Below are 23,607 nucleotides of genomic sequence, written 5' to 3' on the forward strand. Positions count from 1 at the left end.
TGTTGATTCTGTTGGTGTCTGCTACCCTCAGCCTGCTGCCCCAGCACACAACAGCAAACGTGATAGCACTGGCCACCACAGACTTGTAGAACATCCTCAGCATTGTCCGGCAGATGTTAAAGGACCTCAGGAAATAGAGACGGCTCTGACCCTTCTTGTAGACAGCCTCAGTGTTCTTTGACCAGTCCAGTTTATTGTTAATTCGTATCCCCAGGTATTTGTAATTCTCCACTATGTCCACACTGACCCCTTGGATGGAAACAGGGGTCACTGGTACTTTAGCCCTCCTCAGGTCCACCACCAGCTCCTCAGTCTTTTTCACATTAAGCTGCAGATGATTCTGCTCGCACCATGTGACAAAGTTTCCCACCGTCGCCCTGTACTCAGTCTCATCTCCCTTGCTGATGCATCCAACTATGGCAGAGTCATCAGAAAACTTCTGAAGATGCAAGATTGAAGTCCGAGGTGTAGATGGTGAAGAGAAAGGGAGACAGGACAGTCCCCCGTGGAGCCCCAGTTCTGCTGACCACTCTGTCTGACACACAGTGTTGCAAGCGCACGTACTGTGGTCTGCCAGTCAGGTAATCAATAATCCATGACACCAGGGAAGCATCCACCTGCATCACTGTCAGCTTCTCACCCAGCAGAGCAGGGCGGATGGTGTTGAACGCACTGGAGAAGTCAAAAAACACGACCCTCACAGTGCTCGCCGGCTGGTCCAGGTGGGCGTAGACAGGTGAGGTTCAGCAGAAGTGATGGTGGTTGACTTCAGGAGGGCACGGAGTGACCACTCCCCGCTGAACATTGACGGCTCCTCGGTAGAGATTGTTAAGAGCACCAAATTTCTTGGTGTTCACCTGGCGGAGAATCTCACCTGGTCCCTCAACACCAGCTCCATAGCAAAGAAAGCCCAGCTGCGTGTCTACTTTCTGCGAAGGCTGAGGAAAGTCCATCTCCCACCCCCCCCCCCCCCATCCTCATCACATTCTACAGGGGTTGTATCGAGAGCAGTGAATCTCCCCCCCCCCATCCTCATCACATTCTACAGGGGTTGTATTGAGAGCATCCTGAGCAGCTGCATCACTGCCTGGTTCGGAAATCGCATCATCTTGGATCGCAAGACCTTGCAGCGGATAGTGAGGTCAGCTGAGATCATCGGGGTCTCTCCTCCCGCCATCACGGACATTTACACTACACGCCGTATCCGCAAAGCAAACAGCATTGTGAAGGACCCCACGCACCCCTCATACAAACTCTTCTCCCTCCTGCCATCTGGGAAAAGGCTCTGAAGCATTCGGGCTCTCACGACCAGACTATGTAACAGTTTCTTCCCCCAAGCTATCGGACTCCTCAATACCCAGAGCCTGGACTGACACCTTACTGCCCTATTGTCCTGTTTATTATTTATTGTAATGACTGCACTGTTTTGTGCACTTTATGCAGTCCTGGGTAGGTCTGTAGTCTAGTGTAGTTTGTTTTTTTTCCTCTCTGTGTTGTTTTTCACATAGTTCAGTCTATTTTTGTGCTGTCATGTAACACCATGGTCCTGAAAATCGTTGCCTCATTTTTACTGTGTACTGTAGTTATGGTTGAAATGACAATAAAGGTGACTTGACTTGGTCTGAGATTCTGCCAACAAGGCTTCTGTCAGCAGCAAGTTCACAGACGCCATTTGAACTGGGCTTAGCCACGCAGTCATGTGTGTAGAGCGAGGAGAGCAGTGGGCCAAACCTGCGGTGAGCCAGTGTTGACTTGCACCCCTCCCTAATGATCTGTTTGTGTACTGTTTGGAAACGATTGCAGAATTCCCACCGGTTACAACACCCCTGGGCTTGTTCTGGGTGGCAGAGTACTGCGCATGCACTCTGCCAGTCACGGTGGAGAGCCACTACGCATGCTCAGCGAAGGGGGGGGGAGGGTCGGCGAGCGAGAGTACGCATGCGCCCTGCCGGTCGCAGTGGACAACAGTCCGCATGCTCAGTGCCGCCCGCTGTCCGGGGGCCGGTAGGTACGTTACGCGCAGGCGTCGTGCCGGCAGCGAGGCGGGAGGCGGAGGGTCGTGCGCATGCCCACCGTCGGTCGGAGGGCCAGGGGGCGGGCGGCGCCTGCGCAGTGCCGGCCGCATGGCCGGTTGCCAAGGGCCGAGCTAAAATACGCTGTTGCGGGGCGGGCGTACTCGGCTTGTTGTATAATAAGGCAAGCATGAGTGCATCGGTGTGTCAGAGGCTTTGGGGAACAGTACGGTCCGGTTGTAGATACATCCAGCGCACAGCAACCGCCGCAATGCCCATCCAGGTAAGGGTGGTGGTGGGGGGGTCAGGGTGCCCTGGGCATTGCACCCAACACCCTGGGCCCATGGGTGCTGTTTGTCTCGGGGATGCACTCCCCTCGCCTTAAAACTCGGGTATTGGACCCGACTGCAATCCAGCAGCCGCATTCCCCTCTTCCCGGCGCTTTACCGCAGCCCAGCGAGGCCATTCGGCCCACAGGTGGATAGTACCAGCCCCCCCATTGGAGGGAGAATGGGGGTGCTGGCCGTATTTGGTATATTTTTAATAAACGCAGGAGTCTGGAATGCATAGCCAGGGGTAATATCGGTGGGGGGGGGGGAGGGATTGAATCGCACTCTTTAAAGGAGGTTGCATAATCACCGTGTTTTGTTGTCAGGCATATGTACGCGAAGGAGGGGAGGTGTAAATGGTACGAAAGTTATTTTTTTTCGCAGCAGTGCCTCAAGTTAGCATGAGCTTAATAAATGTCAAATTGACAGAAAGACGAAAGTATTTGCAAAGTATTTGCAAATTTGCAACTCAGTAATTGTGAAGTTGCAAGCACAGTTCTGTGATCCGGGACAAACCTGGCTTTCTGAATCCTCTTAAATCTCATTGGGGATCAGCCTCGCCAGCTCCTCCATCAGATTTGTGAATGGTCTGTGGACACTACCTGACTAATTTGCTTGCTTTTAGCACAATTTTAAAAAAAACCAGTTAAAATGCATTCTTATTATAAATTGCAGTGCTTTTTTTAAATGTATGGTACTGCGTATTGCCGTAATAAATTACTCGATGTCAGAGTCAATAAATCTGGTTCTCATAAGACCCCTTCCTGTTGCTCATTTCCGTAACCCTGCCAATTATTCTGCCTTTAATTTCTTCTCAGTGATGTGATTTATCGTTTGTCTTCCCTTTCCTTCAATTTCAATTTCTCGCTTTGAATGGGTTCTTGGCAACCCTTTGGCCACTGGGGAAACTTCCTTCTGCTAATCCTCTCCTGTTTCTGCCACATCTCCTTTCGATTTCTTTTCAAACAGCGCTTACTTAAGAAATTAAAGAAATCCCGGATCTGAATGATAATGAAAAAAAAGTCTCCGTAACCACAAAACAAAAAAAAAAGTTATAATATGTGTCTTGTTCTCTAGATTCCTCTGGGGAGGGAAATCTATCTCCTTAGCCAAGTGAGTCGGAATCAGGTTTAGTATCACTGGCATATGTCATGAAATTTAAAAAGCAAACACAAGGAAATCTGCAGATGCTGGAAATTCAATCAACATTCACAAAATGCTGGTGAACACAGCAGGCCAGGCAGCATCTATAGGGAGAAGCGCTGTCGATGTTTTGGGCCGAGACCCTTCATCAGGACTCACAAAGGGTCTCTGCCTGAAACAGTAGTATTACAAGTGCACCGATATACGAATATCAGAAGAGAAATAAGAAAGAATAAAAAATAAGTTACCACAAACATAACCGGGGGGGGTCATCACTTCCCCGGCTGTAGGTCGGCTCATTATCGAGCCCGATGGCCGAGGGTAAGAGTGACCTCGTATATCGCTCTTTGGAGCAGCGCAGTTGTCTCAGTCTGTCACTGAAAGTGTTCCTCCGTTCAGCCAAGGTGGCGTGCAGAGGGTGAGAAACATTGTCCAGAATCGCCGGGGTTTTCCGTCGGGTCCTTTGTTCCACCACAGGCTCCAGCGTGTCCAGTGTGTCTCCTATAACAGAGCCGGCCTTTCTAGTCAGTTTATTGAGCCTGTTGGCATCACCCGTGTTGATGCCATTGCCCCAGCTCACCACCGCATAGAAGATTGTACTGGGGACAACAGGCTGGTAGAACATGTGGAGAATATTTTTTTTATAGTGTAAAAGTAGAAATAAAAAAAGTAGTGAGGTAGTGTTCACGGGTTCAATGTCCATTCAGGAATCGGACGGCAGAGAGCCTGAATCGTTGAGTGTGTGCCTTCAGGCTCCTGTACCCCCTCCCTGATGGCAGAGGGGAAGAAGCTGTTCCTGAATCGCTGAGTGTGTGTCTTCAGGCTTCTGTACCTCCTCCCTGATGGCAGAGGGGAAGACGCTGTTCCTGAATCGTTGAGTGTGTGTCTTCAGGCTTCTGTACCTCCTCCCTGATGGCAGAGGGGAAGACGCTGTTCCTGAATCGCTGAGTGTGTGCCTTCAGGCTCCTGTAACTCCTCCCTGATGGTAGCGATGTGAGAGAGAGGTGAGGGGGGTGACCAGAGGGTGATGCAGCCGGTCAGAATGCTCTCCATGGTATATCTGTAGAAATGTCCCATTTTAATCTCCCTACATTTCCATCAATGCCATCCCACTCCCCGCCTCAGAATATAACCCTATATACCCCTCACCCACACTGAGGGTAACCAATCCCCCCCCCCCCCCCACGCCATTGGGTTGGGAGAGTAAATCGGAGCCCCCCCCCCCCCCTCCAGGAAACCCATGCGATCGTGCAAACTCCACGCAGACAGACACGTGCTGGAGGTTGGGATTGGACTCTGGTCCTCGCACCTGGGGAGATTGTGGCTCTACCCCTCTGCACTGCGCCTGATGCTGTAACGCGGGGGTGGGGCATTCTCAAATCTCCCTCTTAACCCCCCCCCTCCCCCGAGGCACCCTCCCTGTTGTGTGCAACACCCCCACAGGCTCCTGCCCGCCTGCCTCAGGATCCTCTCTGGGACTTGCTCTGCAGCCGGAGACTGGGAAGGCCGATACTCGAACCAGTGGTCTCTGACCCCCGTGTCCCTGGTCACCTCGGACCCCCTCTTCCTCACCTCGCACCTCGAAAGCATTCCGCAGAGGCTGCGTCCGCTGCCCCAGTGTTTCCGGGCTGCTGGCCCTGAGGGTCGGACCCACAGTGTGTCCTGGCCATCAGAACCTCAGTGGGAATGAAGCAGATGGGCTGCCACTAACATAGACTCGGTGGCCATTTTATCTGGTATGAGAGGGCCACTGGGTGTGCACTGGCCACCGAGACGCTACAATTTGCCGCTTTAAACGTGCGGGAAGCTGGGAAAATGGCGCTTGAATGCGCGCTACCCACGTCTGTAGCCTGTAGCAGGATGATCTCTCCAAAAAAACTTGCAGCTTCACGCTCGATTGCCCTTGGTCAATATTTAATGGCCACCAACAAAAGGTTTTGCTCTAATCTCTGCGGTAGGAGATGTGTCAAGAGATTAGGAACATGACACTGTGCAAACCGTTGGCAGAAACCACCCATAATTAATCTTTGGCAATCTATTTTCCAAAGATCGCTACAAGAAAGCCCCTCCTCCCACCCCACCATCCCTTTCACCTGACCACAACAGGTGGAGCAGTAAACTGGTTACAACACACGAGAATTTCCCTCTCTTTCCCCACCAGCAACTTCCTTCTCTCTTTTCCTGTAACTCAGATGCTGTTTGTGTTCCCCGGTCAGCGCCTAATTGTTGTGCAACAAGGACCTTTTCCTGGTCTCCGAGTCTCCAGTGCTGCTGATCGCTTCCCCCGGGTTTCAGGGACAGCCATCAAGAGCTGCCTTTGCCAGTGAGGTCCACGTACCATTTACTCCGAGACCGTCGGTATAGTATTAAGCTATGGGTGTAGTGTGCAGTAAATATTAAAGATCCCCACCCAGGACGTGCCCTTTTCTCGTTGTTACCATCAGGAAGAAGGTACAGGAGCCTAAAGGCACACGCTCAGCGATTCAGTAACAGCTTCTTCCCCTCTGCCATCAGGGAGGAGGTACAGGAGCCTGAGGGCACACACTCAACGATTCAGGAACAGCTTCTTCCCCTCTGCCATCAGGGAGGAGGTACAGGAGCCTGAAGGCACACACTCAACGATTCAGGAACAGCTTCTTCCCCTCTGCCATCAGGGAGGAGGTACAGGAGCCTGAAGGCACACACTCAACGATTCAGGAACAGCTTCTTCCCCTCTGCCACCCGATTCCTGAATGGACTTTGAGCCCACGAGCCCCACCTCACTGTAGAGCACACACCCAAAATGCTGGAGGAGCTCAGCAGGCCGGGGAGCATCTATGGAAAAGAGTGAACAGCCGACGTTTCGGGCCATCAGGACTGGAGGGTCTCGGCCGAAACGTCGACTGTTCCCACTGATGCTGCCTGGCCTGCTGAGTTCCTCAGGCATTTTGTGTGTGTTGCTCTGGAATTCCAGCATCTGCAGATTTTCTTGTCTTAATGTCACCTCTTGCTTCTTGTCCTGCTGTACCTAGTTAATTTAACTTTTCTTTTTACACATAAAAATTTAGTTTTTATTATCTTGTATTGCATTGTACTTCCCATAACGTGTTCCACTGCTGCCATTTTGAACGGCAGCGAAGGTCCTCCATCTCCGGCGGCGTTCAGGGCTTCCTTCCTCATGTCAGTAGCTTCCCCTCGGTTTTCACTCCTGTCTGTCCCGCGAGTCCCGGGTGGGGACTCGGGAATACCGTCACTCTCGGATGTAGAACGACCCTTCTCTGCTGTCCCCGTGAGAGTTTTGTTTTAATTGAAGCTTGTCGAGTGGTGGAAGGCCTCGATGCTTCCTGGGGTGAGAGACTTGAGGGCACAGCCTTGAAATAGAGGGGGTGCCCTCTCAGAGCTGAGACGCGGAAGAATTTCTTTCGAGGGCGGTGAATTCGTTGCCACGGCGGCGGCTGTGAGGGCCGAGTCTTTATGTGTATTTGGGGCAGGTTCTCAATTGGTGAGGGATACCAAGAGAAAACAGGAGATGGGGGGGGGGGGGGGTGCTGAGAGGGGAAATGGATCGGCCATGATGAAATGGCGGAGCAGACTGGATGGGCCGAATGGCCTAATTCTACTTCGATATCTTGTGGAAACCGTTCTCCCCACCACGGGCTCTGTACGCTTGCCACTGTCTCGGTAAAGTAGCCAGCACAGTTGACGAACCCGGACCCACCCCGGGCATTCTGCTTCTCCCCCCCCCCGTTGTATCTGTCCCACTCTCCCGCTGAACCGTTCCTGAGGGTGATAAGGTGGACTCGACCCCGATCTATCGTGTTGTGGGCTTTACATCTTCCTGCCCGCGTTCGCTGCGCTCACTCTCTTTCTCTCTCTCACAGTGCGACCCGCCATTTTGTGCTAACCCCCTCCCCACCCGTGCGCTGGCGCGATGAAGTGTCGGCGTGCCGAGCGAGGATTTTCACTGTGCCGTGGTACGCCTGAAAATCGCAAAGCAGTCAGCCACCTATTTCAATTCCGCTTCCCATTCCCATCCCGGCAGGTTGGTCTACCGCCGCCTTGAGGCCACGCTCGGGATGGAGGAGCAACTCCTTGTATTCCCCCCACAACCTGGGGCGTGAACATCGATTTCTCAAATAACGGCCCTCCCTTCACCATTTCCCCCCTCACCTCACCTGCTCCCCCTTCCCATTCCTCCCTGGCCTCCTGCCCTCTCCTGACAGGTTTCCCTCTTCTCCAGCCCTGTATCTCTCACCAATCGACTTCCCAGCTCTTTACCTCATCTCCTTCCCCCTCCCTCCCAGTTTCACCTACCACTACCACCTTGTACTGCTTCCTCCCCCCCACTGCCTTGTGTGTGGCGCGTGGCCGAGTGGTTAAGGCGTCGGTCCAGTGATCTGAAGGTCGCTGGTTCGAGCCTCGGCTGAGGAACCACACGTTGCTCTGCGACGACACCGGTGCCAAGCTGCATGGGTCTTTGGACAACATCGGTGGCGTGGAGAGGGGAGACTTGCAGCTTGGGCAACTGCTAGACCTCCATACAACCTTGGCCAGGCCTCAGTCGTCATCGAAAATTGACGGACAGCCGAGGACTACCTTCTCTCCCCCCCACCTTCCTACTCTGACTTCCCAATTTTTTTTTCTCCCCAGTCCGGATGGAGGGTCTGGGCCTGAAATGTCAACTGTTCACATCTCCCCGTAGACGCTGCCCGGCCTGCCGTGTGTGTGTGTATTGCACGCGATTGACCCATTGGTCAGGCCTCTGCCGCAGTGCTGTGCGCAGATCCGGAAGCGCGAGGAAGGACGTGGTCGCGCTCGAGGAGGTTCAACGGGATGTCACTCGCACAATGCTGGAGGAACTCGGCAGGTCAGGCAGCGTCTATGGAGGGGAATAAGCGGACAGCGCCTCCTTCATCAAAACAACAGGATGCTCCCTGGAAGGGAGGGTTCCGGCTATGAGGGGAGCTGGGGGGTGGTGGTTAGAGGGATATGAAATAACAAAGGGTGCCGCTTCAAGGACAGCTTCTCCCTGGTGTTATAAGAATAAGATAGATCGTTGACCTCCCAATCCACCTCGACGTGACCCTTGCGCCTTACTGACTGCCTGAACTGCTGGCCGGTGGCGTAGTGGCATCAGCACTGGACTTTGAGACCAGTGGTCCACGGTTCGAATCCGGCCGGCCCCCCCCCTCCGTGCTGGGCCGAGCGTCAAGCTGGCGAGTCGGCCTCGTAAGACGGAAAGCCAGACTGTGGACTGGGTGGTTTGGCCTGCGGTTCCGTCTCGTGTCTCAGAGGCGTTTGGGTGGGATACGTCGGTGCCGGAAGCAGGGTAGTGCCCACGGGCTCGGACGCACACGATGCTTTTCCCTGAACGTGGCGACATGCCTGCGACAAATGAAGGCAATCTTTACTTTCTCTGTAACCGTATCAGAGGGCGATCAAAACTCAAGGGTGTGGCTCTGGGGGAGGTGGTGCTGCAGGAGGGAGGAGAAATTTGGAGGGGGTGTCCAAGGGGTGGGGGGAGGGCAGTGATAGCTGGGAGCACGCTGCCGGAGAGTGCGGTGCAAACAAAAAAACTCTGACAGTGTTTAAGAGGTGATCAGCCTCAGCCCTGACTCCTCTCCTCCCAAAGCCCTCCATTCCCCGATCTTTCAAAAAAAATGCATCTCCTGCCTCTTTAGTCCCCCCTGCTCAGTGATCTACCTACACGAGTTTTCCAGAGGAGTTTTCCGAAGTCCCCCCCCACCCCACACCTCCCCGTGAGAAGTTCCAAGACACCTCAGATTAATGTGACCACCCTTAATTCCGTAACTGAGTCCCTTTGGTTCGAGACTTTCCACTGCTCCCCTGTCACAACCCCCCCCCCCTCCCCATCTTCTGTTCCAATCTGATTGCCCCTCATTCTTCTGAGTTCCAAAGGATAGAGACGGGGCCTGTTTAGCCTCTCTTGATCGGACAATGTGCTGATTCCATCCCTTTGTTTAATAAACAAGTGCTGGAGGCAGTCCAGGGGACGTTCACAGGGTTAATCCATCTTGACGTCTGTTACCGCTGCCAAAACAGCCTGGGCGTGTCGTGTTGTTTTTTTACTGCCACACTCCGAAATAGCAGAGCTCCGGGAGGCGAGGGGCTTTCTCCTCCGCGTATGGCCCCGATGGGCCGAATGGCCTCAGTTTTCCTTAACCCTGTTCGCCGCGGCGCTTCCTGCCCCCTTCTAGCTGTCCCGCCCACTCTCCTGCTGGCTGTGTAACGTAGAACAGTACAGCACGCGGGCGGGCCATTTGGCCCGCAGATTTGCACCGAGACTGATTAAAAAGAAATTCAAAAGAAGTTATCCCTCCAATCTGCACAATGTCCGAATCCCTCCACCTTCCTCACCTTCATGCGCCTATCCAAGCATCTCTTTAAAAGCTTTGAATGTATTTGTCTCTACCACCATACCAGATTCCAAGCCACGCCCCCCCTCCCCCCCACTTCACCTTCAGTATATGCCGTCTGGTATTAGACATTTCGACCCTGGGAAACCGGTACTCCCTGTCCACTCTCTCTCTAACTCTGATAATCTTATAAACCTCTATCAGACTCTGCCACTCCAGAGATTTCTGGCTCTGTGACACTCCCCCCCCGTATGCTGGCGTATGGTTGATCATTGTGGGGGGAGAGAGAGAGAATTGTCCTCCATCCACCCCACCCAGAAAGGACCAAGAAGATGTCTCCCTCGCCTTAACAGGAGTCAATTGGCACAGTCAACATTGGGTGCTGGAATCTTTCGCTTGCCTCTGTAAGCAGCAGCGGGCTCCCAGGAGCCAGTCTGCCGGCTTAACCTTCGGATCGTGGACCCGGGGGAGCTCGTAGGACTGCCCCACGGGAACGGCCACGCTCAGTGGCTGCTGGTCAGATTTGCGGGGACACACTGGGGCCGGCTCGTTAGTGCAAGTATCCAATCAGCCAGCCGCGCGGCGGCGACTCAGTGCGTGAAAGCACGCGGGCACGGTCCAGAGGTTCAGTCGTTGTTCAGACCAGACATCAGAATGGGGAGAGAAACGTGACCTAAATGACTTTGACCGTGTTGGTGCCAGGTGCGGTGGCTTGAGTATCTCAGAAACTGCTGACCTCTTGCGATGTTAATGCACAAAAGTCTCCGGAGTTCAGAGAATGGTGTGAGAAACAACAGAAACAAATTCCAGTGAGCGGCAGTTCTGTGGGGGAAAACGCCTTGTTAACGAGAGAGGTCAGAGGAGAACGGCCGGACTGGTTCAAGCTGATGGGAAGGTGTCAGTAACTCAAATAACCACAAGTTACAACAGTGGTGTGCAGAAGAGCATCTCTGAACGCACAGCACGTCCAACCTTGAAGTGGACGGGCTCCAGCAGCATAAGACCACGAATGTACACCCAGTGGCCACTTCAGTAAAGTCCGACGGTGTAATAAGAGACAAGACGTTCTACCTTCTCACCGTCTTCAGCTGTTGTGTTTAGTTCTGGCACCTGGGCCTGGGGTGGTGAAGCTCGTTTATAGTAAATTCCCCTGATATACACGGTCAATGACTAACATGCTGGTTCACTCTTTACCCGTTGATCCCAAGGGATTCTCCGTTTCGCAATATCACCTCCTTATTTTTGATACCTGAGCTACAAACAGCAAAGGGTCTCCAGCCGGAGATAATCAGCTCTGCCCGACCTGCAGAGCGTCTCCCGCGTCACACGAAAGGGCTGGAGGAACGCGAAGGGTCAGGGTAGGGAAGCAGACTGCCTCTCTTCTGCCCACACCTCCCATTAGGCAGGAGATGCCAAAACCTCAACGAGTTCACCACCTGGCTCGGGGACTGCTCCTATTCCACTGATGTTTATCTATTTAGAGATTTAGAACAGGCCCTTCCTGCCCCTATTTACCTCCTGCCCGCTCCGCCGCTGGCATTTGGGGCAGCGATGAAGGTCCTCCATCTCCGGCAGCGTTCAGGCTTCCTTTGTCACCTCAGTAGCTTCCTCTCAGTTTCCACTCCTGTCAGCCCCTCAAGTCCCGGGTGGAGAGTCAGGAATAGCGTCACACTCAGATGTGGATGGATTCTTCATCGCTGTTTCCATAACGGTTTTGTTTGGCCAGTCAGGGTTGTTAGCCCAGTGACCGGTGGGCCACTCTCAGTCTGACCTCTGCCCTTTGACCTGTGTGGCATGGGTGCCCCTAACCAAGAGCCAAAGTACAAGGCCCTGATTCCAGCCAACACAGCTCTCCGGGTCATCGAGGCAAGGTTGTGGTCCTTGTGGAGGCTGCCTATTAACCCTAGCCTAATCACAGGGCAATTCACAATGCCCAATTAACCTCGTTACTCCTTTGGAGCATAGAAGGTTGAGGGGGGACTTGATAAGAGGTATTTAAAATTATGAGGGGGATAGATAGAGTTGACGTGGATAGGCTTTTTCCATTGAGAGTAGGGGAGATTCAAACAGGAGGACATGAGTTAAGAGTTGGGGGGCAAAAGTTTAGGGGTAACATGAAGGGGAACTTCTTTACTCAGAGTGGTAGCTGTATGGACTGAGCTTCCAGTAGAAGTGGTAGAGGCAGGTTTGGTATTGTCATTTAAAGTAAAATTGGATAGGTATATGGACAGGAAAGGAATGGAGGGTTGTGGGCTGAGTGCCGGTCGGTGGGACTAAGTGAGAGTAAGAATTCGGAACAGACTAGAAGGGCCGAGATGGCCTGTTTCTGTGCTGTAATTGTTATATGGTTACTGGTGCATCTTTGGACTGTGGGAGGAATCCAGAGCAGCTGGAGGTAGTCTACGCAGTTCCTCGTGAGGGCGTACGAACTCCTCTCAGACGGTGCCGGAATTGAGCTCCAAACTCCGGAACGCCCTGACCGGTAATGGCCCCGATGGGACAGCGAGGCCCGCAATGAGTGGTCACTCTTGTGATAAGATGAACAATCAGGACGACCCAGCTCGTCGTGGCCTTTGCAGCTTGTTACCTGCACTTGCTCTGCAACTGTGACACTCTACCTTGCATTCTGTTCTTCATTATCATCTCTCTGAGCAAGGAGGCACCTCCCCTCCCTGTGGAGATGCAGGCAAATGCGGCTGCCCTCCCCACCTTTAACCACGTTTTTCCGGAGCACCACTGAGAGCGTCCTGACGAGAGCTGCCTCCCCATCTGGTCTGGGGGCAGCCGAGCATCGGACCGGAAGTCCCTACAAAGGACTGTGAGAACGGCCGAGAGGATCACAGGGGTCTCCCTACCGTCTATCGGGGACGTTTATCAGGAGCGCTGTGTACGCAGGGCCCTTAGTATTATCCAGGATCCCACCCGTCCGTCCAGCTGAAGAAATTTGGCCTGTCTCCTAAAACCCTCACTGATTTTTACAGGTGCACCGTAGAAAGCATTCTTCTCGGGTGCACCACAACCTGGTATGGAAGTTGTCCTGTCCAAGACTGGAAGAAGCTGCAGAAGATCGTGAACACAGCCCAGCACATCACACAAACCAATCTTCCATCCTTGGACTCACTTTACACCGCACGCTGTCGGAGCAGTGCTGCCAGGATAATCAAGGACACGACCCACCCAGCCAACACACTTCTTGTCCCCCTTCCCTCCAGGAGAAGGTTCAGGAGCTTGAAGACTCGTACGGCCAGAAGTGGGAACAGCTTCTTTCCAACTGTGATAAGACTGCTGAACGGATCCCGACCCGGATCTGGGCCGTACCTTCCAAATATCCGGACCTGACTTGCACTACCTTACTTTCCCTTTTCTATTTTCTAATTATGATTTATAATTTAAATTTTTATTTTATTAACTTCGATTTGTATTTCAGGGAGCGCGAAGCGCAGAATCAAATATCGCTGTGATGATTGTACGCTCTAGTATCAATTGTTTGGTGACAGTAAAGTAAAGCATCGTCTCTGACTTTCTTCCATCAGGCAGGAGACTCCGATGCATAAAGACAGGAACGGTCAGGGTAAAGTTTCTTCCCTCAGGCCACGAGGCTTCTGAACTCCCTGCCACATCGCATTTGAAGTGTCACCGGTTACTCTGTTCCGTACCTTGCAATATTTAATCTATGCACTTTATTTATTTATGCGTAATTCGTATGTAGATTTTTATCCTCGCTTTCCTAAGTTATTGAGTGTTATGTGTACTATCGTGCTTTACACCCTGACCTGGGGAAACATTGTCTTGTTTGGCAGTATACACAAAATAGTTAAATGACAACAAACTTGACTTCGCAAACGCGAGACCGTCTGCAGATGCTGGAAGTCTGAAGTGGCTCCAGAATGCTGGAGGAGCTCAGCAGGCCAGGCAGCATTCGAGACGGAAAAGGCAGAGTGAGAAGGTGAGGGGGAGGAAGAAGTACAAGCTAGTGGGTACTAGGTGAAACTGGGAGGGGGGGAGGGATGAAATAAAGAGCAGGGAGGTGGATTGGTGGGAGTCTGACAGTGGAAAACAGAAGGCTGTGGAAGAAAGGGAAGGGGGAGGAGCACCAGAGGAGGGTTGACTTGATTTAATGCTCTGCGGTAATGAAATGGTCCGTATGTGTGCCTTACGACCACAGGAGATTTTGAGGGGTGACCAGCTAGAGAAAGGCAGAGTGAAAGCACGTAGTGTCTGCCGATTTTCAAGTCAGAGAACTCGGGGGAGTGATGTGGCATACTTGCGCACCGTGAACAGCGAGCTGTTTGCTCTTGGTGCTCTCCCCTCTCGCTGTGAAAGGGAGGCACCTCTCGTCCCTTTATGAGAGAGAGCGCCTGAGGCAGAGCGAATCGTTGGGTGGATGATTAGTTGTACTGCAGGCCGTGGTGTGACTTGGGGGCTTTGCTGTTGCTTGGAGGGTGCTGATGCTTTTTGGTGAAGTGGGTGAGAGTAAGGGCCGATGCTTTTACATGGGAGGGGGGGAGCAGGGAGAGGCCTTGGGGGGGGGGGGGGTTCTAACGTTTCTACTGTCACTCATTCTCGTGGCTGTCTGTGAAGAACAAGAATTTCATGTTGTACTCTGATATTAAATGGAACTGAACTGGGGTGCTTAAAAATATGAGCAGAAAAGGACATCGGGGGGGGGGGGGGGCGGGTAGCTTTGTCGCACAAGGCTGGCTCGTGTTTGGAATGAGCAGTGGTTGAGCCGAGGGCATTAGCAATGTTTAAAAGCCATCTGGGTAACGACTTGGATCGGAGAGGTTTCGTGGGCTATGGGCCAAGGGCCTGTCTCCCAGCTGTATGACTGCATCTATCTCTGACGACCCCGTCCTTCTGGGACCTGCCGCCTTCCCATCAAGTAGGAGATACAGGAGCCTGTATCCACAACCACAACCCTTCTGCCTCTTCCTCTCCACAGTCAGATTTCTGAGCGGTTTACGAACGCTCTCACCGTCCTTCTTCTGCGCTTTGTTTGGTGTTACAGCCCAACGGTAGTTTTTTAAAAAAAATGGATTGTACAAAGCAAATTTCTCTATAACTGTCGTTTTTTTATAACTGAAGTTTTTCGCTGTACCTCACGATAGTGGGCCAGTCGACCCTTGGCGTTGACGTCCCGTTTCCTTCCACTGACGCTGCCTGGCCCGCTGGATTTCTCCTGCATTCCGAGTGCAGCTGCGGATCACGGCATCTATCTGTGCACGAGTGTGGTTTTTAAAAATCATTTCCTTTGGAGCCCCAAATTGAGTCATGGCAGTTTATTGCGGCAATAACCATTGCATTGTGTAGCAAATAAGGAAGTTGGATTCATACGGCTCCTTTGAGCCAAAAGCACTTAACAATCTAGTGAGTAATTATGGTATTATTGCTGCCTCGGCCTTGGGGAACAAGGCATCCTGTTTTTTTTCCTTTCTGCACTCAGAGGCTGTTATGTTTCAGAGGTAGGACGCCAGTGGGTGGATGGGGGACGGTTTTACCTCCCTGCTGTCAGATCAGCCCAAGAGGCTGTTAATTGTACCATCTCGTCTCAAAACACTGGGAGGGATGGGCTGCCATCTGCGCTGTTTCCACTGGTCAGAATCGAGAGAGGCAGTCTACAGTGCAGAAACAGGGCCCTTCGTGTCCACGCAGATTCAGTCGTGCATGCCCCGGAGCGCGTCGTTTCCGTTGACTAACCCAGCCGACGGGCGTGCTTGGAGGGGCAGCCCGCAAGGGTCCCGCCCACAAACTCCGCGGCAGGCCTCTCGGTCACCGGGCTTCAACCGTCGTTCTTTGACTTCCAGCCTTCTGGTTGACCTTCGAACGCTGAGAGAGAAGGGAAAAAAAGGATTATGCAGGAAGGAAGGGTTAGATTGATCTTAGGAGCAGATTAAATGTTTGGCACAACATCGTGCAGTTTTGTGTGAAGCAGAAAACCTACAGCACAGTGCAGGCCCTTCGGCCCACGAAGCTGTGCTGAACATGTCCTTACCTGAGAAGTTACCCAGGGTCACCCAAAGCCCTCTATTTTTCTGAGCTCCATGTACCTGTCCAAGGGTCTCTGAAAGGACCCTATCGTTTCCGCCCCTATCGCCGGCAGCCCATTCCACACACTCACCACTCACTGTGTTTGTTTAAAAAAAAATTAACCCTGACATCTCCTCTGTACCTATGCGTGGTCTATATTCTACAAGGCAGCACGGTAGTGTAGTGGTTAGCACAACGATTTATGGTACAGGTGGCCTGGGTTCAATTCCCAATGCTGCCTGTAAAGAATCTCTGCATTCTCCTTGCTGAAAGCACGGGTTTCCACCCACAGTCCAGAGGTGCGCTGACTGGTAGATTCATTGGTCATTGAGCAATGCAGTAGAACAGAGTGATCTAGGAATAATGGTGCATAGTTCCCTGAAGGTGGAATCTCATGTGGATAGGGTGGTGAAGAAAGCTTTTGGTGTGCTGGCCTTTATAAATCAGAGCATTGAGTTTAGGAGTCGGGATGTAATGTTAAAATTGTACAAGGCATTGGTGAGGCCGAATTTGGAGTATTGTGTACAGTTCTGGTCACCGAATTATAGGAACGATGTCAACAAAATAGAGAGAGTGCAGAGGAGATTTATTAGAATGTTACCTGGGTCTCAGCACCTAAGTTACAGAGAAAGGCTGGACAAGTTAGGTCTTTATTCTTTGGAGCGTAGAAGGTTGAGGGGGGACTTGATAGAGGTATTTAAAATTATGAGGGGGATAGATAGAGTTGAAGTGGATAGACTTTCTCCGTTGAGAGTATGGGAGAGTCAAACAAGAGTTGAGACTTGGGGGGCAAAAGTTTAGGGGCAACATGAGGGGGAACTTCTTTACTGGTAGCTGTGTGGAACGAGCTTCCAGTAGACGTGGTAGAGGCAGGTTCGAAATTGTCATTTAAAGTAGAATTGGATAAGTATATGGACAGGAAAGGAATGGAGGGTTATGGACTGAGTGCAGGTCGGTGGGACTAGGTGAGAGCAAATGTTCGGCACAGACTAGAAGGGCCGAGATGGCCTGTTTCCATGCTGTAATTGTTATATGGTTATATAATTTACAGTCATTTATCTTTTACAGTAAAGTTTATGTATTGCACAGTACTGCTGCCGTTAAGACGAACATTGTAAGATTGTGAGAGGCTGGGACAGAGTAGACAGGGAGTATCTGTTCCCCAGGGTTGCAATGTCTAATACCAGAGGGCATGTATTGAGGGTGGGGGGGGGCAATGTGAGGGGTAGGTTTTTTTTACTCTGAGAGTGGCGGTAGAGACGTTTGGATAGGCAGATGGATGTGAGGAAGATGGAGGGATGTGGACATGGTGTAGGTGGGGGGGGGATTACCATTTGGGTGTTTTTGATTTTTAGCTGGTTCAGCACAGCTTTGTGGGCCGAATGGCCTCTTCCTGTACTGTTCTGTTCTTCTGTGATCTACGTTCTAAAATTCGCTGAGTCAGTGATAATTAACCTGTTTCTGACCCAAGAGCAGCACAGCACAGGACGGGCGTTGTTATACCAGTCTAGTTATTGTAGTAATCAAATGCACAGCTAATGAAATCCCTGCTGCCTGTGTGAGAAACGTGTGCACTCTGCTTGTGACCGCGCTGGCTTTCCCCCCCGTGCTCCCGTTTCATCCCGCGTCCCAGTGCCGGAAGGTCTGGTCCGAACTTCGGTCCCTGGAGCTGGTGAGGGGTGGTGGTGGTGGCATCTCTACCCAGGGCGCCTGTCTGCCTCCCCAGAGTGGTATTTTCTTGTCGGAGCGGCAGGAGGGCAGACGCAAGGGTCCTGGTGTCTTCCTGTCTGAAATCGGAGCTGGGGGGAGGGTTCAGGGCCGGGTCAGGCACTCTCCACGGTGACTGGGCCCAGTCCCCGGTGGCTCGCAAGCAGAGATAAACATGTTTGTCACTCCGGAGCAGGGCAACCAGCCACCTGCTCTCCCGAAGCAGAGGCACAGGAGACCAGGAGCCGAAACCCAGGCTGGCAAGCCTCGGCGGGTCTGGCAGAGCCTGCGGAGAGCGAAGGCGCTGTCGATGTTTCGGACCCAACGCCTGCCGCGTTGAGGACTCGTGAATAGCACAGCGGGGGTTATAAATACAGATCTCAAATTTGTTTATTAATCCAAGTAACTGGCAGCGTACAGTGAAACGTGTTGTTTGTGTTAAGGATGTCTACTGGGGGTGGTCGCCGAGCATCGCCACGCGTTCTGGCGCCGACTTCGAACATACACAGTGTTCGGCAGAACAGCAGCCCAAAAAAAAAAATCTGCAAAGCCAGCTCCTTTCCTCCCTCCCATCTCAACAGACAGACAGTCCTCCAGCCTCCAGTCCATCTGCGCGTGGACTCACAGATGTTGGACCATCAATTCCCCGCCCCTCCACCCCCAACACTCCCCATAGACACACAGACCTTGCTCATCAACTTATCCACTCCTGGTCGATCTTCGGTATCAAACCCAGGACTTGCCGTCAATGGGACCCCCAAACTCCAGGCTTCAACCCCGGACTTGCCAGCTTGCGAAATAGTGGAGGGCCATCGCTAGTGTTGGGTGTCTTAACGATAACCAAACTGGGTGAGGCTAGAACTGGGTGCTGTTGGATCCCGATGTTTTTGCTGTCCAGAGGTTTCCTGGAAGCTGAGAACTGGGCATTAAACTTCTGGTCTTTGTCTTCGGTTTTACTTAGTAAGTTTTACAAGAGCAGAGACGAAGCAGACGACGGGTCAAGAGAAACGAAGAAAGGAGCAGACTAGAAAGGATAAGCACGCTGGAAATCCAGAGCAGCTCTCGCAAAACGCTCTAGGAACTTGGCAGGCCAGGCAGCGTCTACGGAAATGAATAAACAGCCGATATTTTGGGCCGAGCCCTGAAGAAGGGTCTCGGCCCGAAACGTCAGCACTATTCATTCCCATAGATGCTGCCAGACTAATAAGTAGTTGTGGTTTTCTTGTACCTGACTAGAGATAACAGAAACTCTCATTGATAACAGTTAATCAATAAAATAGCCCGATAAATAATTTTAGTTACTTATTGAGTTACAGCGTGGTGTAGGCCCCTCTAGCCCCTCCAAATCGCGTCACCCTGGCAACCCCCGATTCAACTCCAGACCAATCACAGGACAATTTACAATGACCAATTAACCTACCAACCGACGTGTCTTTGGATTGTGCGAAGATACTGGAGCACAGGGAGAAGGTACAGGCAGTGGCGGGAATTGAACCCTGGTCGCCGGTACTGTAAAGCACTATACTAACCATTATGCTACCGTGCCATCCTTCTGTCGTCTGGTACTGAAACTAGGACGTTTCTATAAAAATCCAGAGGCAACTATAACGTGATACTGGAAAAATTCACTGATCATACAAAAATTCAAGCAAGCGTAGGAAAGTTAAACTTCAAGGAGTGAATCCTCTATTATTAAGGACCCCCCCCCCCCGCCAATCCCAACACCACCCAGGATATGCTCTCTTCTCATTGCTTCTTAGGAAGGAGGTACAGGAGTCTGAAGGCACACACTCAATGATTCAGGAACGACAGACAGACGTGCTTTATTGATCCCGAGGGAAATTGGGTTTTGTTACAGCCGCACCAACCAAGAATAGTGTAGAAATATAAAACCATAAATAATTAAATAAAAATAAGTTAAATCGTGCCAAGTGGAAATAAGTCCAGGACCAGCCTATTGGCTCAGGGTGTCTGACACTCAGAGGGAGGAGTTGTAAAGTTTGGTGGCCACAGGCAAGAATGACTTCCTATGATGCTCAGTGTTACATCTCGGTGGAATGGGTCTCTGTCTGAATGTACTCCTGTGCCTAACCAGTACGTTATGGAGTGGATGGGAGACGTTGTCCAAGATGCCGTGTAACTCGGTCAGCATCCTCTTCTTCTCCTCTGCCTTTAGATTTCTTGGATGGATATTGAACACTTGAACGTAACCTCACTACTTTTTACTTTTTGCAATACTTAAACTACAAGAAAAGTTTTTTTGCAGAGAACTTTTAAAATAAAGCTCGGTACCAGACTTCAAGTAGCAAATCTTAAATCTTAGCATGACGTCATGGAGCGTCCACGTGTGGAACTGAGTTACGAGGAATGTGTTTATACTCAGTAGCAGACAAGTGAGGGAAAAACCAGTGGCCCCCTTGGATGTCAAAAACAGTCCATAAGAAACTCTTCTCATGATTTGTGGCATCTTTGCCTAATCTTGTTTATGTGTTACCGCTGTAAGGGCTAGCACAATGATCTTAGTTAAGTAGATTTGCAACTTAATTGGAAATCACAGGATATCCACGAGGTCGCAGAGCTTTAGCAGCACACAGCTCTTTTAACCCTACATTCAAAGTTTTCTTCCACAGTTCTTCAGCCCAGCCCGACAATACTAACTGCAGAGACAGCAACAGTGTCTTTTCAACTATGCCCTCGGCTCTGCGTGTCACGCTTTGGGAATTCAAGCCAGGGTAGGACTGAGTGGTGGGGTGCTGAGGAGTGTGGTAAAAGGTGGGGGAGACCTAGTGGTACGGGAACATGGTTCCCTCAAAGTGGCATCACAGACAGTCGGGGTGGTGAAGTCAGTGTAGGTCACGTTGGCCTCTTTTGTTGGGATGTCAATGTTGCAGTTGTACAGGGAGTTGTGTAAAGCTTCAGTCACCTTGTTAAAGCGGGAAGAGTGCTGACAAGATTTGCCCGCAAGTTGCCCGGATTCGAGGCCCCGGAGTTATCGGGAGAGGTTGGGCGGGGTAGGGCTTTATTTCCAGAAACAGTGACTTCGTTGCGAGGGACAGAGATGGGGTGAAATCACACAGCCCATGCCCCAAATTTAAGGCGAGTCGAGAACTAAAGGGCGCAGATTAAAGTGAGGGGAGGAAGGTTTATGAGGGACTTGAGGGGAAAAATGTATTCACACCGAGGGTGCTGGGCATATGGAACGAGCTGCCAGAGGAAGTGGCTGAGTCTTTTAACAACAATTAAAAGATTTGGACAGGTACATGGACAGGAAAGGCGTAGAGCAGGGATTTCCATCCTTTTTGATACCCCGGACCAAATCCATTAAGCAAGGGGTCCATGGACCCCAGGTTGGGAGCCCCTGGTCTAGAGGGGGACGGGCCGAATGCAGGCAAATTGCTCGATGGGCATGGCCGAATTGGGCCCAAGGGCCTGTCTTGGCACTCCTTGACCACGATCTGCTCCTGTCTCCGTGCCTGCTGAGCATCTCCTGCACAAGTGGTCTCAAACACTCCGAGATCGTGGCAGCAAGGGAAGGAAACGAGAGGGAGCGGGGCAAGGATAATCTTTAAAAACGTGCCTGGCTTCGGAGGAGTGAGACTAATTGCACTGTGCCAGATGCGGCTAAAAGATTTCTCTTTGTTTTAGAACCTTCCAGTCTTCGGCTCACGACGTTGTATCGACCCTTTAACCCACTCCAAGCTCAGCCTAGCCCACACGTCCCTCCATTTTTTCCTCAACCCTCCTTGTGCATGGAGTTGGGTTGTAGGGCCTTGATTTTAGCGCAGTGTGATCTTGGGTGTTTCTAAACCGTAGTGACTAGAGTGGTGCCGCTTGCTTCAAGAGCTGACTGGCTGAAGGGAAGTAGCTGTCCCTGAGCCGAGAGGCGTTGCTTCTGGACCTGGTAGAGGAGCGAAGATGGCATGGCCCGGGCAGTGGGGATCTTTGACAGCTATTGTCACCTTGAGACAGCATCCGATATTGGGTTGGAGGCATTGGGCTGTAGTTTCTTGCGTCTTTTGCGCACGCAAATTTCCGCTCCAGACTGATGCCACCAGTCTGGATACTTTCAACCCTACATCCACAGAGATCCCTCGTATCTGTGTGTAAATGTGTTGCATCTGGGCCGGAGGCACAAGGGATAGAAGCAACGATCTCCTTTGAACCCATTCGACGCCAGTGATCGATCCCGTCTTTCGAGACTGTACGGGAGCTGGGCGTTGGTCGACGGCCTCTACTTGAATATCTAAAGGAGCTGCTTCTCAAGTTCAGCCCTGCACGCTCCTGATCGGCAGCCGCCCAGCGCAGACGGGGTAGGGTTTGTCCGGGGGGGGGGGGGGGCGTGGAATCTCCTGGGACTGGCCAAGCTGTCCGCACGTGGTTTCAAGCAGTGTGCCCCTGTTTGGGGATTATGTCTGTGCCTGGCCTCTCTGGGGAAGGGGTATGTGATGCCTACACAGTGGGTGATTTTTCAGGAACAGTGGCTCGTGTGTTGTAGATGGTAATAACTGTATTTTAATTTGAAACTGTAAATAATGTGCTTTGTATCACCAGGATTTGAGTTGCAGCAAAAGAATGAATAGGTTAGGAGTTTATTCCCTGGAACGTAGGAGATTGAGAGGAGATTTGATAGAGCTATATAAAATTGAGGGGTGTAGACAGGGTAGATTTGCATTTACCCTATCTTTTTCCACTGATGGGGCGAGTCTAGGACTAAGGGTCATGGGTTAAGGGTGAAAGGTGAAATGTTTAAGGGGATCGTGAGGGCGAACTTTTTAACGCTGAGGTTCCCTAGGATGATTCTGGGAATGAAAGGATTATTACACGAGGAACGTTTGATGGCTCTGTGTTTGTAGTTGCTGGAATTAGGAAGGATGGGGGCAGGGGGGTGATCTCCTTGAAACCTTTCGAATGTTGAAAGGCCTAGACAGAGCAGATGTGGCAAGGATGTCTCCCTTGGTGGGGGAGTCGAGGGAGAGAGGGCACAGCCTCAGGATAGAGGGGCGTCCATTTAAAACAGATGCAGGGAAGTTTCTTCAGGCAGAGGGTGGCAAATTTGTGGAGGCAGGTTCGCTGGGTGTATTTAAGATAGAGATTGATAGGTTCTTGATTGGCCAAGTTATGGGAAGAGAAGGTTGGGGAGTGGGTGGGGAGGAAAAGATCAGCCAAGATTGAATAGTGGAGCAGACTTGATGGGCTGAATGGCCAAATTCTGCTCCTATGTCTTTTGGTCTAACTAGAAAGATAGTGGAAGTGGTGGGTGGGGGGTTTAAGCGAAGTTTGGATAAGTACTTGAATGGGAGGGGTATGGAGCAGGTGCAGGTTGAAGAGAGTAGGACTAGATGGGCTGAAGGGTCTGTTTCTGTGTTGTAGTGTTTTATGACTCGAGTCTTGTATTTAGGATTTTATTGTAGTGGTTAATGGATGAAATGCAGATGCCAGTAATGGCCCTGTTCTGTGTCCCCCCACCCCCACCCCCCACAGGTCGGTGCCAAGCTGCCTTCTGTCGAAGTGCACGAAGGGGACCCCCACTGTGTCGTCAACATCGCAGAGCTCTTCAAGGGGAAGAAGGGCATTCTGATCGGAGTGCCGGGTGCTTACACACCGACCTGCAGTAAAGTACGGCTCCCATCCGCGCCTTCGTCCTCGCGTTTCCGTCCATTTGCAGCGCGGAGGGGGCACTGGTGCCATCCCTCGTTGACTGACAGCAGGCGTGGAATCAGCCCGAGCTCATTAGGCAGTAACCGTTACTTCCTCGCAGCCTTGTGACCACGCAGAGTCGTACAGCGGAAATGGCCTGACTAGTCAATGCTGACTAAGGTTCCCAACCAATTCCATTCAGGCCAAGATATTGGAACAGAATTAGGCCGTTCGTCCCATCGAGTCTGCTCCTGCGTTTCTTCATGGCTGATTAGTTTTCCCTCTCAGCTCCAGTCTGCCTTCTCTTCGTATCCCTTCATGCCCTGACCTATCAAGAAAATACCCAATGACTTGACTTCCACACCCATCTGATTCCACAGATTCGCCACGCTCCGG

The 23,607-nt window shown here is 51.6% G+C and overlaps 1 protein-coding gene across 1 annotated transcript in view; it reads left to right on the top strand.

The window, feature by feature from the left end:
• Positions 1-2,131: 2,131 nt before the first annotated feature.
• prdx5 (peroxiredoxin 5) overlaps positions 2,132-23,607 on the top strand; it is a 30,507-nt gene continuing 9,031 nt past the window's right edge. The window contains exons 1-2 of the mRNA XM_059955178.1: positions 2,132-2,295; positions 23,056-23,190. Coding sequence (XP_059811161.1) covers positions 2,203-2,295; positions 23,056-23,190 — 228 coding nt within the window. The 5' untranslated portion in view covers positions 2,132-2,202. The remainder of the gene's footprint in view (positions 2,296-23,055; positions 23,191-23,607) is intronic.

Source organism: Hypanus sabinus, chromosome 31 (genome assembly GCF_030144855.1).
Source record: "Hypanus sabinus isolate sHypSab1 chromosome 31, sHypSab1.hap1, whole genome shotgun sequence".
NCBI classification, from domain to species: domain Eukaryota; kingdom Metazoa; phylum Chordata; class Chondrichthyes; order Myliobatiformes; family Dasyatidae; genus Hypanus; species Hypanus sabinus.